The 15139-nt window shown below is 33.1% G+C and overlaps 3 protein-coding genes across 4 annotated transcripts; 1 reads left to right on the plus strand and 2 right to left on the minus strand.

Moving 5' to 3' along the window:
* Positions 1–20: 20 nt before the first annotated feature.
* Positions 21–6761, minus strand: LOC106652461 (mediator of RNA polymerase II transcription subunit 23). Of its 2 annotated transcripts, XM_023459631.1 has the most exons (21): positions 6480–6761; positions 6151–6390; positions 5829–6073; positions 5625–5757; positions 5374–5553; positions 5003–5299; positions 4580–4795; positions 4421–4507; positions 4141–4343; positions 3882–4029; positions 3555–3813; positions 3308–3482; positions 3074–3237; positions 2842–3008; positions 2603–2757; positions 2344–2527; positions 1882–2266; positions 1560–1796; positions 1030–1477; positions 755–961; positions 21–634 (listed from the first exon to the last, which is right to left on the minus strand). In XM_023459631.1, the coding sequence occupies exons 2-21, from the start codon at positions 6193–6195 to the stop codon at positions 496–498; spliced, it is 4074 nt and encodes a 1357-aa protein (XP_023315399.1). In that variant the 5' UTR covers positions 6196–6390; positions 6480–6761; the 3' UTR covers positions 21–495. The 2 variants fall into 2 exon arrangements, with proteins under 2 accessions (XP_023315399.1, XP_014226921.1); XM_014371435.2 differs by having other exon boundaries at positions 6151–6761.
* A 145-nt stretch (positions 6762–6906) lies between these two features.
* On the plus strand, positions 6907–8809 carry LOC106652552 (glutathione S-transferase omega-1-like). Its single transcript, XM_014371563.2, has 7 exons — positions 6907–7369; positions 7538–7649; positions 7717–7874; positions 7946–8110; positions 8182–8314; positions 8390–8505; positions 8570–8809. Exons 2-7 carry the CDS (start codon positions 7628–7630, stop codon positions 8693–8695), a joined length of 720 nt encoding a protein of 239 aa, XP_014227049.1. The 5' UTR covers positions 6907–7369; positions 7538–7627; the 3' UTR covers positions 8696–8809.
* Positions 8810–8964: 155 nt separating this feature from the next.
* On the minus strand, positions 8965–14996 carry LOC106652463 (mediator of RNA polymerase II transcription subunit 23-like). Its single transcript, XM_014371442.2, has 18 exons — positions 14728–14996; positions 14384–14628; positions 14158–14290; positions 13886–14065; positions 13525–13809; positions 13250–13459; positions 13094–13180; positions 12823–13022; positions 12601–12748; positions 12151–12409; positions 11728–12066; positions 11335–11659; positions 11077–11260; positions 10623–11007; positions 10300–10536; positions 10057–10216; positions 9701–9985; positions 8965–9630 (listed from the first exon to the last, which is right to left on the minus strand). Exons 1-18 carry the CDS (start codon positions 14770–14772, stop codon positions 9285–9287), a joined length of 4053 nt encoding a protein of 1350 aa, XP_014226928.1. The 5' UTR covers positions 14773–14996; the 3' UTR covers positions 8965–9284.
* Positions 14997–15139: the final 143 nt, after the last annotated feature.

Here is a 15139-nt window from a genome sequence, read left to right on the forward strand (position 1 = left end):
TAGCATTTATAAAATGTTATATTTGTTAAATATGTTTCAAAGTCCACTGTAAATATCGTACAGTAATAAAAATCTAAATTGTAAAAATTTTCTTGCACACTTATTTCTCGCTTATTTTATCTTATGTCTTATAATATTTGCACCAATAACTATATAGCTTATAAAATCACAATTTATACATTGAACTTCTAAATTAAATCTTTCTTAATATGCACAAGTAAATTTAAAATCTAATACATCTATGTATAGAGCCGTTAAATGAATTTAAATACACCTATAAGTCTCGTCGAGTCACGTATGCTAATATAAATGCACATTATTTAATTTATTTAAAAAATTAAACGTACTTGGTTACGTTTACGCTAATACCGTTTTAAAAATTGACAACATGCATATAAAATGTTATATGTAAATGCTTTATGAAGTAGCACGATTAATTGAATTCTTTATTTTCGGTTGTAATGCTGCATTCACGGACGCAGCATTAGCCGAATCTCAGGAAGACTTGATTTCGTCGACATTGGTGTAGTTGATGAAGCGGAGCCGTAATTGCAGAGCTGGTCTCAATTTTCTTATTATATTGTCAAGCTCATTCTTCAACGAATCCCCAACGAACATATACTTTATGTGATAGCTATTTTGATTAGAGTTAAGAAAATACCATTGTGGCTATTCATATTATTTTTTATGCTGAATTTATCATTATTATATTTTAAAAAAATGTAAAAAAAATTTTTAATTTGATAAAGGATACAATAAATCACACACAGGATCCATTTGTACGAGATGACTCTGCGATCGGTTAACTTGCTCCAACATACCGTACAGGATCAACGTGAGATCAGTGAGCGATTTTGGACGTTCGCAATTTAAACGTGTCAAAGTTGGGCCGATCAAATGACACGCAAAAATTAATTGTTCTTCGTTATTAACTAGGGGTTGCAGTTTTTCCTTCATAAATCTATACGAAAAAAATTTTAATTTCATACGTCAATTGGAAATACGATAAATTAAAAAGCATATACGCACTGTGTCATGGTATAGATTTGACCGACTCCAGCGTGATGCCACACCGAATGGGCCAAGGCCAACATGTAACTGTACTTGTTCTCCAAAAAGCTATTGTGGGTGAGGTTGAAGTTGAATAATTGAAAGGGCGATAAGTTGTCGTACTGCCACTTGGTCAAGCCGGGACTAGTAATAGTTTCGATCAATCGGTCGTGCAAAGTCGACCAATAACATTCCGGCAGAGCCGTCATTATTATACCAATACAATTGATCCACATGTGAATTTCATCGGAGGGAATGATCGTGTAGCCTTTCGCAGCGACATCGAGCAAATTATTCGCAACTACATTGGGTGCCACTGGTAGGGCCATCAGTTCCACACATGTTACGTACAACATGTGAGCCGTGGGGTTGGGGAACTCATTGAATCTCCAGTCGGTAGAAGGAAATTGAGATCTACCCGATATTGCTGCAATATAATTGACAAAAGTTGTTCATGCTCGTTTGAAAATTGACATGCTCGTTTGAAAATATATTGATTTTTTTCTTACTTTCAACTAATCTTTGCACTAAGCGAACGTAGTACTCGAGTTCGGGTTGCCAATAAACATCATCGATTGGACGAACCATGTATCTTTGGTAAGCGTCAGACAAGGTCCAGCCTGGTGCTCGAATTTCTCTTAAAGAGCCTAGTATTGCTGTGACGAGACGTCGCTTTAACGGCTGCTTGTCTCTAAGTTTCCTTTCGTAATAATGCAGGGTATTGTATAAGTATGTAACTGGTCGATCTATGAAACGAAATAAAAAGCATAACAATTGTACTATTATAGTATTTTCTGTTAGAAATATTATTATAATTATATAAATTAGTACCATGAAATCTGTATAAACAACCCAGGTGTTCCAAAAGCACTTCTAAGCTTTTGGTAACTTGTGGTATTTCTAAATGCCGATGAAGTACAATATCGAAAACGGGTAAAAAACGTAAGCACACGTTGCCAAAATAAACAGGAAAGCTTTGATATTGATTGGGACTGCCTGATGACTGTTCCATCATGCCTTCGTTAGCAAACTTTTCCGGATATTTTCGATGAAAAGCCAAATGCTTTTCGTGCCAATTAGATTGCTTCCAATGATCTGGTGAATTTTCTTTGACAAAGTCAACCACACGACTACGAAATTCAGTCGCTTTGAGCAGTAATAATTGAATTATATAAAAGCATACTTGTGCTTCATTTCCTTCTAATGTTCGCAAAGCCTAAATAATCGATAATTAAAATTAACGATTTATTAATTCAGTTTTTGTTTTTTGCGTTAATAATTTTTTTTACTTACTAAACATAATACTAATCTATCGAAGGTGACAATATTATACTTCCATATCATACCATTGATTGCATCCACACATTTGTTAACATACTGACCATCACTAGTAATGCTTGATACTTCAAAAACAATGTAATCACAAAATTTTCTAAGGTGTGCCGACAGTGCTCGTGCACCAATTCTTTCCAATATTCTAAATTAAGTAATGGTTCATTAACATTTTGGTCTTAGTAAAGGTGAAAATTCGCAAAATAAGGTGTGCTCTTACTTGTACACTATTGGACTGATTCGATCAGTTTCAAGAATCATTTTCCATAAAAGACAGAGAAACAAAGGAGGACTATTTGGAACGGAAAAATGTGCAATTATATCGTTTTCATTGGTCATGGAAGCCCAGTTCCTATATTCCTCTTCAACAGCTTTCTACAAAAGAAAAAAGTAGGAGTCAGTTAGTTACACATTTTTTTTGTTTGACTAAGTGAATATTATTATGTAACGAAACTATACCTTTATCTGTTGTTTTTCTTCTTCTTTGATACTATTTTGCTGGAAAAATTCACTCAAAATTGGAGGAAAGCACTGTAGTGTATGATCAGCCCACGAATGTGGAGTATTTTGCATTATTGTATTCAACAAATCCTTACACCATGTACCACCTGTGTCTCCTCCAATACCTATTACAGGCAAAAACATGTATGATAAATTTGAAAATTTTATAATCATTTTGTAAGAAATATACCTGTGATATGCATTGATCTTGCCAAAGTTATAACTAAGGCTCTATTTAATTCTTCAGAGTCTGCTGACACAAGGGTTTTGGGCTCTGATAAAAATTTTGATAAGTGTGGCTCTACTTCTGCCGAGCCCAAGCCCGTTATCAATCGTAAAGCTGTACTTTCAACACTGAAATACACAAAATCATATGAATAAATTCAGGAACAATGACAAAAAATAATAACAAAACGGTTAATACCATAGGTGTAACTGTGTTTGATTTGTTTGAGGTACAGCAGCTAAATTATGAAGATGACTTAAAATTTGAACTCTATATGTAGGCTGAATATGATGCATACGATAGCTGAACATATCGAGTAAAGTATATAAAATACCCCATGCATGTGCTTTGAAAACTGTTGGTAGAAGATGACCTAGAAATGAATTTCATGCACAAATTAAAATTGTATCTTTTTACTTTGCAGCTTAAAAATGTTTTAACTTACTTATAAATTTTTTTATACCAATACTTTCCATTTCTGTATAGACTAATAATCGACTATAATTCTCAACAAGAGCAGGTGGCAATGGAGGACTATTTTTATTGGAAGCTGACTTGGCCACATGAGTAACAATACTGTGTATTAAACTCATCTTGACATGACTTGTTAATGAGTCCAAAACTGACATTGGTAAAGGAGCTGTTGGACTATTAACTTGGGAAGAATTGTTTTGTATTCCTTGCATAGGTTGCTGTTGCTGATTCTTAGAACACAATTTTTTATTACTTAATTGAAAGAGAAAAATTATAATGTATGGATGTGACAGATTACCTTTTGAGTACCTAATATTAATTCAACTAATACAGCCATTGGTCTATTGAATAATTCTAAACTTGTTGAATATGCATTGCAAAGTAGGGGTATTTTATAATCTGTTCCCATACTTAGTGGAGTATTTTGCAATGCCAAATGAAGGAATCTGAAAATAATTTTAAAAAATGTAAATTGTGACGTTTTATACATGAAGAGATAAAATTAGTATGGAAAAATACAACATCAATAAATAATATAAAATATATCTAAATCTTACTCGTAATGAATCTTCAAATTATGAGGTATCATTTTATGAAAATTCGAATTATCTGCATGGATTTTTTTTAGAAGATGCATCCAAATAGATATTAAAGCTAATTGATGAGTACAAATTGGTTGAGTCAAATCTGGCAGTGGAAGTGGTTCTTTTTCAGGATACAACAAATCATAGAGTTTAAAAATTGGATAAAAAGTACTGGCCTGTAAAAAATAAAAATATACAAAATATATTAATGTGTTAACATTTTAAACTAAATTTATGGTAATAAAGTCATTACAGGTTTCCTCTGAATACATCCAGATATGAATTGCAATAATACCCACATTAAATGATCCCTTGATTTTTTCCACTCTCTTCCTGCTAGCTGTAATAAAAAAAATTTTAAATATTGTAAAATAACTATGCAATTTCTATTTCAAATCATAATTATAATAACCTTTTCATGAATAGCCATGACAAAACTGGGAAAATTAGCAAATTGAGATAAAACATAACATATGAGCTGTGAAGAGAGGTGCAGCCAAGGCCAATGGTTAATAGTTGTATCTTCTGATCCTTCAACAGAATTAGGCTCATTCTCTGATCTTTCCATAGTTCTTATCACAAGGTCAACAAATTGTTCTTCCAGTGCTACACATTTCATGTTCTGTTGCTAATAGATGTAAATAATAATTATTTTAATTGAGCTTGCTTAATAGTAATAATTGATATTGTAGTTAACACATTTTTTGTTTTTTATGAATGTATGAGAAATTTAATTTCAAATTTATATTGCAAAAAATCGTAGGTAAATGTAGTAAATGCAAAATGATTTTTGCACCCATATAGTATGATAATTGACAATTAGATTGTGACTTACTTGGCTTATCATTTTATTTTGTAATCCTAACATAGAAAAAACCATGTCTTTGCTATAGGGTTGTTCAAGTACATAACGTAATAATTCTGTTTGAGGTTTTAATAATTCTTGGTCAAATGGTAGATGTCCTTTAAGAGTAAATTGCAATGTATTACGATCTAGAAGCCATGGTACTACTAAATGATCGCTATATCCTGTGTGCTCAACTACTGGTAACATTTTTGAATGACCAATAATTGTTATCATTTGTGCAACTTTTCTAAAACTATCAATGAAAGTAGATATTAATTTGGCAAGCTGAAAAGAGTACAATTTTTCATTTTATTTTTGACACACTGATTAAATTGATAAATTAAGTAAATTTCTGTTACCCAGTGAGGCCAGACTTTATTTTCTGGATATTTTTGAAGTTCATCAATAATCAAATAACTAGGTATTAAACAAGCATTTCTATCAAATATGTACTGAATAAGATTTTCTAAAACTTTCATTTGTGGCTGTACAGAAGCATCTAATCTTGTGGGTAATGAGTGTGCCCTATCTCTACAAGCCTACACAAAAAATTCCAATTTAGAAATATGTATGGTTCTATGGACTTTCACAGAATGTATTATAATACAACCTTTATGATTACTCGAATTCCTTTGTAATCCACCCCACCAATAATATGTCGAATGACAGTAAAGCATTTAATCCAAAATTCTCCATTCTGATACTGAAGTTTATCACAGCTTAGAATACATTCGCATACCATTCTGTTAAAATAAAATTTTCTTAAAGGACATCTTATTTTATATATAGTGGTGTTGATTTCAATATGACATACCTAGCTGATAAAACATTAGTAGATACTAGATTTTCAAGTAGAGTCATAATAAGATGCATTCGTCTGTAATTAGTTATTTCAGCAGCTGTATAAAGAAACTTTCTTACAGCACTTTCCCGTTGTTCTAAGCTCAGAATCACCATAGCATTTGTCAAATCATTTTGCCATCCCTTGATTTTTTCCTTTTCTTTGTTTGTATTATGAACTATGATGCAGCTGAAAGCTTCCTCTATGGCTTCAACTTTCTGAAATGACACAGGGAAGAATTTAAATAGTTTGATTTTGAATCAAGAGGGGAATGTTGGAATGTTGAGGGCTTTACCAAAATATCATTGAGGACAGTGAGAATTTGCGACTCGCTACCCATGACGGCAAAATGAGCTCGCGTGCAACTTTATTACAAGTAAAATACTAGAAAGCTTTGGTGCTCCATCGAGCACATCGTCATTTCATCTGAAACGCATCATTATTACGGCAGCTGTTACAGCTACTCGAGAAAGAGTGTGCGAAAGCCTCCAGCCGGTACTCCGTTTGCGTTTGCTGGGAAAGCTCCTTCCGTCAACTCAATTTGATTACGCATGCAAGATGTGACAATTGATCGAAAACATAAGCTTCGTAGCAATGGTTCACCGCATATTGGATGCAACTTACAGGTTAGGGCCTCCTGACAAAGCAAACAACTACCCGGCGAGCGGATCGGTCTGTCAAAACGAAGAAGCCCTAGGAAGGTATTCGCTTTCGCCCTTGCATCGTGTCTCGATTCGCTTGCACATTTACGTGGTGATGGCTCAAATAATTACCGATGATTTCCATTCGACCATTGGCAATCGTAGCAGTCGCATCTTTATGATGTTTTCGATATAGCGTGCACAATTTGCCGCACAGCTAAACAATATACGCACTAATTAGGGTAGAGCCGAACTACTGCGCTGCACGGATAAGTACCGACTAGTTGATGTATTAGTACAACATACGCCGTTGTTTATATTTACGTTTGCGCTGCTCTATTGCAGCAGTAGCGGCAGCACACGCTAATATAGTCTGTAGTCGCCACTTGGCCAGCAGCACCGTCTGCGTAAGTGTCGGTGTATTTTATGTATGTATACACACAAATCTATATTGCTCCTAATACGACACTGACAGCGCGTCCCTTTTTCGATCTGCTTTCGTTCCGGTTCGTATCCAATATGCCATGCCCTAATATTGCTGCTGCTTATACAGCCTGCAAGTCTCATTGATCCTGTGTAACTCGGCGCCGGCCTGCACACGCATACGAGTCGGCGACCGGCGCAGAAAGTCGCGCTATTGTAGGTAGATCGCGCGATAAAAGCATACACCTATCTTGTCGTGCAGTTCGAGACCTGCGCTCCGATCGAGCACCTGTTTGGCACGCGAGTCTTCGACTGATTTCTCTGTAATAAAGTTTGCATTGCGGGGCGGCGAGTGCATTTGAAATAGATAGGCTCAATCGCTGCCTGCACTCACGGTCAAGATAATTTTGACGGCCTTATCTGTGCGTGATTAGGCATTATTAACCATTGGTAAGTGCTAAAATTGTAAAAGCTAATCAGCTGTGTCTAACTATCGCACACAGATTTACTAAGCAAAAAATTGCGAAACTCATTGAACACGCCATTTTACGGGAATCTATCGTGAAACGTGTCTTCAGGATATAATCAATTGCTTTATTGATATTTTATATCTCACAGGCTGCAGTCGCGACTATCCCAACGCCTAAATTGGAGCAACGCGAAACAAATTTTTCGATTGAAAGCTCAGTAAATTTTTCATTGACAAAAATGACCTTACATCTGGGAGTTGGTAAGTAAATTTATTATTTAAAGCACCTATAGGCTACAAGCTCTTTTTCATTTTTAATCATTTTCAGGCTCTGAACAGCCACCAAAAGTTGATGGAAAAATAAGGCTTTACAGTATGAAATTCTGCCCTTTTGCTCATAAAGTAAGACTTGTACTGGCTCTCAAAGATTTACCCCACGAAATAGTTAATATAAATTTAAAAAATAAACCAGAATGGTATTCGAAGGTACCTAATACTGATAAAACTTATTCAGTAATAAAATACCATTATATCAATAATTTTTTAATATTCTTCAGATCCATCCAGAGGGAAAAGTACCTGCTTTGGTAGATTTAAATGATGAAGTAGTTGTGGATTCAAGTGTTATAATTAATTACTTAGAAGATAAATATCCAGAACCATCCTTGAGAAATAAGGATACTCTTAGCAAGGATTTGGAATTGATTGAATCATTTGGCAAGGTGATTAAATAAGATTCTAACTTTTGATTCATACAATTAGCAGTGCATTAAAATATGTTTTTCCTCAATAGATTGTAAAGATCTTTTCATCTTGTATTCATAGTAAAGATAAAAGACCTCTTCAAGAAGCTGTAGATGAAATTTCAATTCATTTAATTGGCTTTGAGCAAGAATTGAAAAAACGCCAAACCACTTTCTTTAAAGGTTCATCTTCTACACAGAACTATATAGTAGTTATACTGTCGTAACATATTATTCAAACTTTCGTAAATGTTTTAGGAGACACCCCAGGTATTGTTGATATTGAAATGTGGCCATTTGTTGAAAGATCCAAGGCCTTAGCAGTCATATATAATGAAACTTTCAAGTTTGAAAAAGAAAAGTTTCCCAACTTGGTAAGGAACTTTTTTTAAATTTAAAGAAAAAACAAATTACTTTAACATTGTTTTATGATTTCAGATGAAATGGATTGCTGAAATGAAAAAGCAAAAATTTGTTACAGAAAATTCATGTTCTTATGAAGCATTTGCCAAAGTAGTAATGAATTCTTCTAATTCTGAAACTTTTAGTTACGATGATTACTAGTTAATTACAGGTATAGTACAGAAAATTTAAAAGAAACGTTTATTGAAGAGCAAAGCTGAAATTCCATTCATAAACATCAAGAACAATCTGCAATTAAATTATAATTAAATGATCAATGATCAATAAAATTATAAATTGATAAGTATTAAAGAAAAAGAGTTTGCTCTGTTGAAAATATTTTGTTTTCTTCATTTTTTCGTTTTTTGTTTTTGAAAATATATATAGTAATAGGTTTCATAAGTAGAATCATTAACGAGTTTATTGCTTTTTCTAGAAAAAATTATTATTTCAATAATCTCTTTAAGACATACTCACATATATACAAAATTGATAACACAAATAAGCATAAAGAATGTCTTGAAGTAAAATAGGAATGTCTTGAATCTGTATTGATAAAAAACATTACCCGGAACTAACAATGCTTTCTAAATATATTTTTATATTTCTAGATTGGTTAAAAAGGCATCATTAACTTTTCAATACTTATAATCAACAATTAATCAGTAAAGTACTAAATTAAGTTTGTACTTTAGTATAGGATGCAAGTGTAGTACTTGAACCCGTATTTATTGACAGTGATAGTCTTTTCTTAAGACTGTTGATTCTCGTCAGGATTTTTAATTGCTATGAAGCGTAGTCTCATTTGTAAAGCAGGGTTAAATCTTCTTATAATACTCTCAACTTCATCTCTAATTGAATTTCCGACAAACATATACTTAATATGATACATCAGATCACAAATCGTATCCATCTGTTTTAAGTGCGTTTGATTACGACTAACTTGTTCCAACATTTGATATAACATAACAGTGAGATCTGAAATATATCGATTTTTCTCAATGACTAAGCGGTTCAGAGTTGGCCCAATTAAATGACACGCATATATGTATTGTTCTTCAGTTTTTACAACAGGTTGCAATTTTTCTTTAACAAAACTAGAAAAAAGAAGAATTATTAATTTTTTTCACTTCTTGATAATAGAAAATACATAATTAATAAACTTACTGAACAATGTTGACAAGCTGACCAACTCCAGCATGATGCCAGATAGAATGAGCCAGGGCCAGCATGAAGCTATATTTATTTTCATAAAAGCTGTTGTGTATCAGATTGAAATTAAATAATTGGAATGGAGTTAAATCATAAGGCCATTCAATTAGATCGGGACATGTGATGATATCCAACAGCCGGTCATAAAATGTAGACCAATAAGAGTCCGTAAGTGCTGTCATAATTATACCAATGCAATTAATCCATTCATGAATCTCGTTAGACTGGATCACAGTGTTTCTAGAAACGAAAATAGTAGTAGCTAAAAGATCATTAAAAGGTAAAAAAGTAACACCAGAAGTCATACTTACCCTTTTGTTACAACATCTAATAAGTTATTCGCTGCGACGTTTGGTGGAACAGGTAAAGCCATTATTTCCACGCAGGTAAGATGAAGCGTATGCGAAGCCGCATTTGTAAACTCATTAAATCGCCAGTCTACTCCAGGGAATGCAGCTTTACCAGATATGGCTATATGAGAATAATCATTGACAAAATTATTAGAAGACTTTGAAATTTTACAGCCAGAAGCTTAAGATTTATCAATTACTTACTTTTCATTAAACGTTGAACTAATCTTACATAATAATCAAGCTCAGGTACCCATGGTGAATCATCAATAGCAGCCTGACCAATGTATTTTTGATAAGGTTCAGTCAAGAAGAATCCAGGGATTCGTGACTCTCTTGATTCCATAATAGCAGATACTAATCTTCGTTTTAAATTAGGATTGTCTATTAATCTTTTCTCATAATAATGCAAAGTGTTGTACAAGTAGGTTATAGGTCGATCTATGGAAAATTAAAAATTACGTTGAAAAATTTAAAAGTAAATTTTTTCGATGTAAGAATTAAATATTAATAAAATGTATGATTACCATGAAACTTGTAAAGACATCCTAAATGATCCAGCAAAACTTCTAAATTTTGTGTAACTTTTGGAATTTCTAGATATCGATGAATAACAATATCTAGTACTGGCAAAAATCTCAAGCATACATTACCAAAATAAGTAGGAAAATTTTGATACTGATTCTGACTACTTGAAGCTTGCTCCAAAACTCCTTCTGGAGCAAATTTTTCTGGGAACTTTCTATGAAAGGACATTTGCTTCTCTTGCCAATTTGATTGCTTCCAATACTCGGGTGAATTTTCAGTGATAAATTCTTGAAGTCTATTACGAAATTCTACAGATTTCAACAGCAGTAACTGAATGATGAATGAGCACAACTGAGCTTCATTACCTTCCAAAGTTCTCAGTGACTATTGAATGAGAGTTTTTATTAAATTCAATAAATATATTATATTTAAGATTTAAAAGAAATTACTTACCAAACATAAAATTAATCTATCAAATGTTACAACATTATATGTCCATATCATGCTATTTATGGCATCAACACATTTATTAACATACTGTCCATCGCAAGTTGTACTTGAAACTTCAAATACGATATAATCACAGAATTTTCTGAGATGCAGAGATAAACCTCTGGCGCCGATTCTCTCAAGAATTCTAAAATAAAAAAAAAGAATTTTGATTTTTAATTTTACGACATAACGAATAATCACATCTAAATAATTTCTTACTTGTATGCAATAGGATTAATACAGTTTGTTTCAAGAATCATTTTCCATAAAAGGCAAAGAAACAGTGGTGGTGTATTAGGAACAGAAAAATGAGCAATTATATCGTTTTCATTGCTCATTGAATGCCAATTATTGTATTCTTCTTCAACAGACTTTTTTATTTGTTGCTTTTCTTCCTTCAAAACATTTGTATGCTTGAAAAATTCTCGTAATAGAGGCGGGAAACACTGCAGAGTATGATCTGCCCAAGTATGAGGAGTATGTTGCATGATTGCATGAAGTAGTTCTTCGCACCACATGCCTCCAAGAGCATCATTTCCGGTTGCTGAAATATATATTAGTGATTTTAATAAATACAATTTTACGATGATTTTAAATCATGTTATACTGTACCTGTTATATGCATGGATCGAGCAAGAGTAAGTACTAATACTCTGTTTAATTCTTCAGAATCTTGAGATACACGAGTTTTTTGTTCATTCGTAAACCTGGTAAGATGAGGTTGAACTTCTGCATTACCCAGAGCTGTAATTAGTCTTAAAGCTGTGCTTTCGATGCATAAATGTAGCTGGGTTTGATTAGTCTGTGGTGCTGAAGCTAAATTGTGAAGATGACTCAATAATTGTACTCTGTACTGAGGTTGAATATGGTACATCCTATAACTAAACATGTCCAACAAAGTGTATATATTACTCCAAGCATGAGCTTTATATATTGTTGGTAACAGATGACCTGATTATTTAAAAAACAAAAATTTTTATGGTAAATATAAATTTCAAAAATTGTCATAAAATAGTAAGAAAATGATATACTTACTGATGAAGTTCTTGATGCCAAGAATATCTATTTCAGTGTAAACTAACAACCTGCTGTAAGTTTCAACAAGTGCAGGAGGTAAAGCTATATTACTCTTTGATTGTGCTACTTTCATTATATATTGAACTACTGAATGTATAAGATTCATCTTTGCATGGGCAGTCATAGAGTCGAGAATAGATATAGTTAATGGTACAGTAGGTGGATTTACAGATACTGAACTGTTGAGCATGGTAGGCGATTGCTGTCGTTGATGAGGCTATTGAATTGAACAAAATAAAATTTGCTCGCATTAACAAAAATTAAATAAAAATGATTCAGAGTAAATCAAAATTCTTGTATTTTAAGAAAAATTTCAACTATTCATGGATTTCTTATTTTGTCAATAACAAATTTTTAATGAAATTTTTCCCAAAATAACAAATTAATTTTTGTCTTGATATAACTTACTTTACTTATAGTATCAAATAATACAGCCAATGATTGACTAAAATAATCATTTGGACCCATGGTAGAATAAGCATTACATAACAGAGGTATAGTGTAATCTGTGTCAATGGAAAGAGTTGTTATTTGAGAAGCTGCATGTTGAATGAACCTGTCAGACACATTAATTAAGAAATTCAGAAACCATGGCAAACTTATGATCAATTATTTAAATAAAAATATTACTCATGATGTAGTTTTAGATTGTATGGTATTGGTCGTAGACTGGATGTGGAATCTTGGGCTTTTTTCATCAAATGCATCCATATGCAAATAGGTGCCATTTGATGAGTACATTTTGGATTTTTTAAATCTGGTACTGGAATAGGTTCTTTCTCAGGATACAAGAGATCATACAACTTTAAAATGGGAAAAAAAGTTGCAAGCTGAAACATTTTAATTTAAAAATAAATTAGGTTTCTAAAATATTTAACAAAAACAAAAATGTAGCACTTACAGGAGCCCTGCTTACTGTACCAGATATAATCTGAAGAAAAACCCACATTAAGTGATCTCTTGATTTCTTCCACTCTCTTCCGCTTAGCTAAGTAAAAACAAATTGAATCAATTTAATATGAAAATACATTTATGTTTGTGATAAAAATTTACTCACTTTATCATGAATCGACAAAACCAGACTAGGAAGATATGCAAATTTGAACACTACATAATGTATCAATTGGGAAAACATATGAATCCATGTCCAGTAGGTAGGTGATTTTTCATCTGCTGCTTCTGTTGGAGTTTCATTTTCAACTTTTTCCATACTCCTGATCATTAAATCTACAAGTTGTTCTTCTAATGCTGTACACCTAGAATTTTGCTGTAAAGCATAAAATTATATTTAACCCTTGAACAATTTAAATATATTTCAAATAAAAAACTTACTAATTTTTGCAATCTTAACATGCAGCAAGTGAAATCTCTGCTATAAGGTTGTTCCAATACATATTTTAAAAGATTCGTCTGAGGTTTCAATAATTCTTGATCATAAGGAAGAGCCCCTTTCAAAGAAAATTGTAATGTGTTATGATCTAATAACCATTGACTTATTAAATGATCACTGTACCCTGCATGTTGTACAATTGGTAACATTTTAGTATGACCAATAACTGTTACTATTTGAACAACATTTCGGAAGCTTTCTATAAAATTAGATATCAATTTTGCCAGCTAAAAACAAATAGTTATAAATTTTTATATTGCTGATACATTTATATAAAAAACAAGTAAGATAATGTTTATGTACCCAGTGAGGCCAATCCTGAGTTTCCATATACTTCAAGAGTTCATTAACAATTAAATAGCTTGGTAATAAGCAAGCATTTCTATCAAATATATATTCAATAAGGTTTTCTAAGACTTTCATTTGGGGTTGGGTAGAAGAATCAATAACTGAGGGTAATGTATGGGCTTTTACTTTACATGTCTGTAATAAAAAGTCAAAATTAAATTAATAAAATATACTGAAAATGGATTTAATAATGTAACTTTAATAAAAAGAATAAAAAGTTGACTAACCTTCATTACTTCTCTAACACCTTTATAATCAACTCCTCCAATTATACGACGAATCAGCGTAAATGAAACGATCCAAAACTCTTTGTTGTGATAATCTAATTTGTCACAGCTCAAAATACACTCACAAACTAATCTGTGAAAGCAGAAGATTGAATAGATGTAATTTACAGGACTTGAAGAAAAAAGTATTAATGAGTAGCTGGAGTTTAGGTAAAAGCAATTTTACCTGGCAGGTAAGAGATTGGTCATAACCAAGTGCTCAAGTAAATTGGTTATCAACTGCATTTTTCTGTAATTGGTAATATTGGCTGCAACACCAAGGAACTTTTTAACCATGCTCTCTTGTTGCTCCGAACTCAGCCCTTTGAGAGCCATTGACAGCTCCATTTGCCATTTTTTGATCTTCTCCTTTTCATGGCTGGGATTATGTACGATGACACAGCTGAAAGTCTCTTCGATTGCTTCAACATGCTATGCAATAACAAAATGAAGTACGTAAACAATGATGTTTGAAAGAAGCGCGACGTAAAGAAGCGATTGAGGAGTAATCACGCGAATTGTAATACTCACCAATATTTGATTGAGTACGGCGTGGACTCGAGCCTCGTTACCCATTTTTGCGCGCACTTAATCGTTCGTATACAACCGAAGCAACGTCAATGTGTGTTCACTATCTGTATTTCTTCAGACGCTTATCATGATTCACACGCGTTTAATGACTCTCGTCCTGATCTCTTTCCAAAAACGACTTTAAAAACAGCACATGATCTCGAGCCGACCTAATGGTTGTGGCATGCTGCTGTGTGCTGCTTAGCTTACTGCTGCTGCTGCTGCTGCTGCTGCCAACGCTGTGCTTGCTACCGTTGGTATATAAAATCAACCTATCTCATGCACCACGCAGCGCGGGGCACGGCGCGACTATATACCATGTATATTACAACATTGGGACGAGCCCACAATCTCCGCGCGAATTCACGCCGCG

Source organism: Trichogramma pretiosum, unplaced genomic scaffold, assembly GCF_000599845.2.
Source record: "Trichogramma pretiosum strain Unisexual culture from Peru unplaced genomic scaffold, Tpre_2.0 scaffold26, whole genome shotgun sequence".
NCBI lineage: Eukaryota > Metazoa > Arthropoda > Insecta > Hymenoptera > Trichogrammatidae > Trichogramma > Trichogramma pretiosum.

Excerpts from the sequence above, each read along its gene's own strand:
- LOC106652461 (XM_023459631.1), bottom strand. The coding sequence starts at position 6,195 with ATGGGTAGCGAGTCGCAAATTCTCACTGTCCTCAATGATATTTTG. Across the intron at positions 4,344-4,420 it reads GATGTATTCAGAGGAAACCT|GCCAGTACTTTTTATCCAAT; the intron begins GTAATGACTTTA and ends TATTTTTTACAG. Across the intron at positions 2,758-2,841 it reads AAGAAAAACAACAGATAAAG|AAAGCTGTTGAAGAGGAATA; the intron begins GTATAGTTTCGT and ends TTTCTTTTGTAG.
- LOC106652552 (XM_014371563.2), top strand. The coding sequence starts at position 7,628 with ATGACCTTACATCTGGGAGTTG. Across the intron at positions 7,650-7,716 it reads GACCTTACATCTGGGAGTTG|GCTCTGAACAGCCACCAAAA; the intron begins GTAAGTAAATTT and ends AATCATTTTCAG. Across the intron at positions 8,315-8,389 it reads CCAAACCACTTTCTTTAAAG|GAGACACCCCAGGTATTGTT; the intron begins GTTCATCTTCTA and ends TAAATGTTTTAG.
- LOC106652463 (XM_014371442.2), bottom strand. The coding sequence starts at position 14,772 with ATGGGTAACGAGGCTCGAGTCCACGCCGTACTCAATCAAATATTG. Across the intron at positions 13,460-13,524 it reads TGTTAAGATTGCAAAAATTA|CAAAATTCTAGGTGTACAGC; the intron begins GTAAGTTTTTTA and ends TATGCTTTACAG. Across the intron at positions 9,986-10,056 it reads TTAGATGTTGTAACAAAAGG|AAACACTGTGATCCAGTCTA; the intron begins GTAAGTATGACT and ends TTTCGTTTCTAG.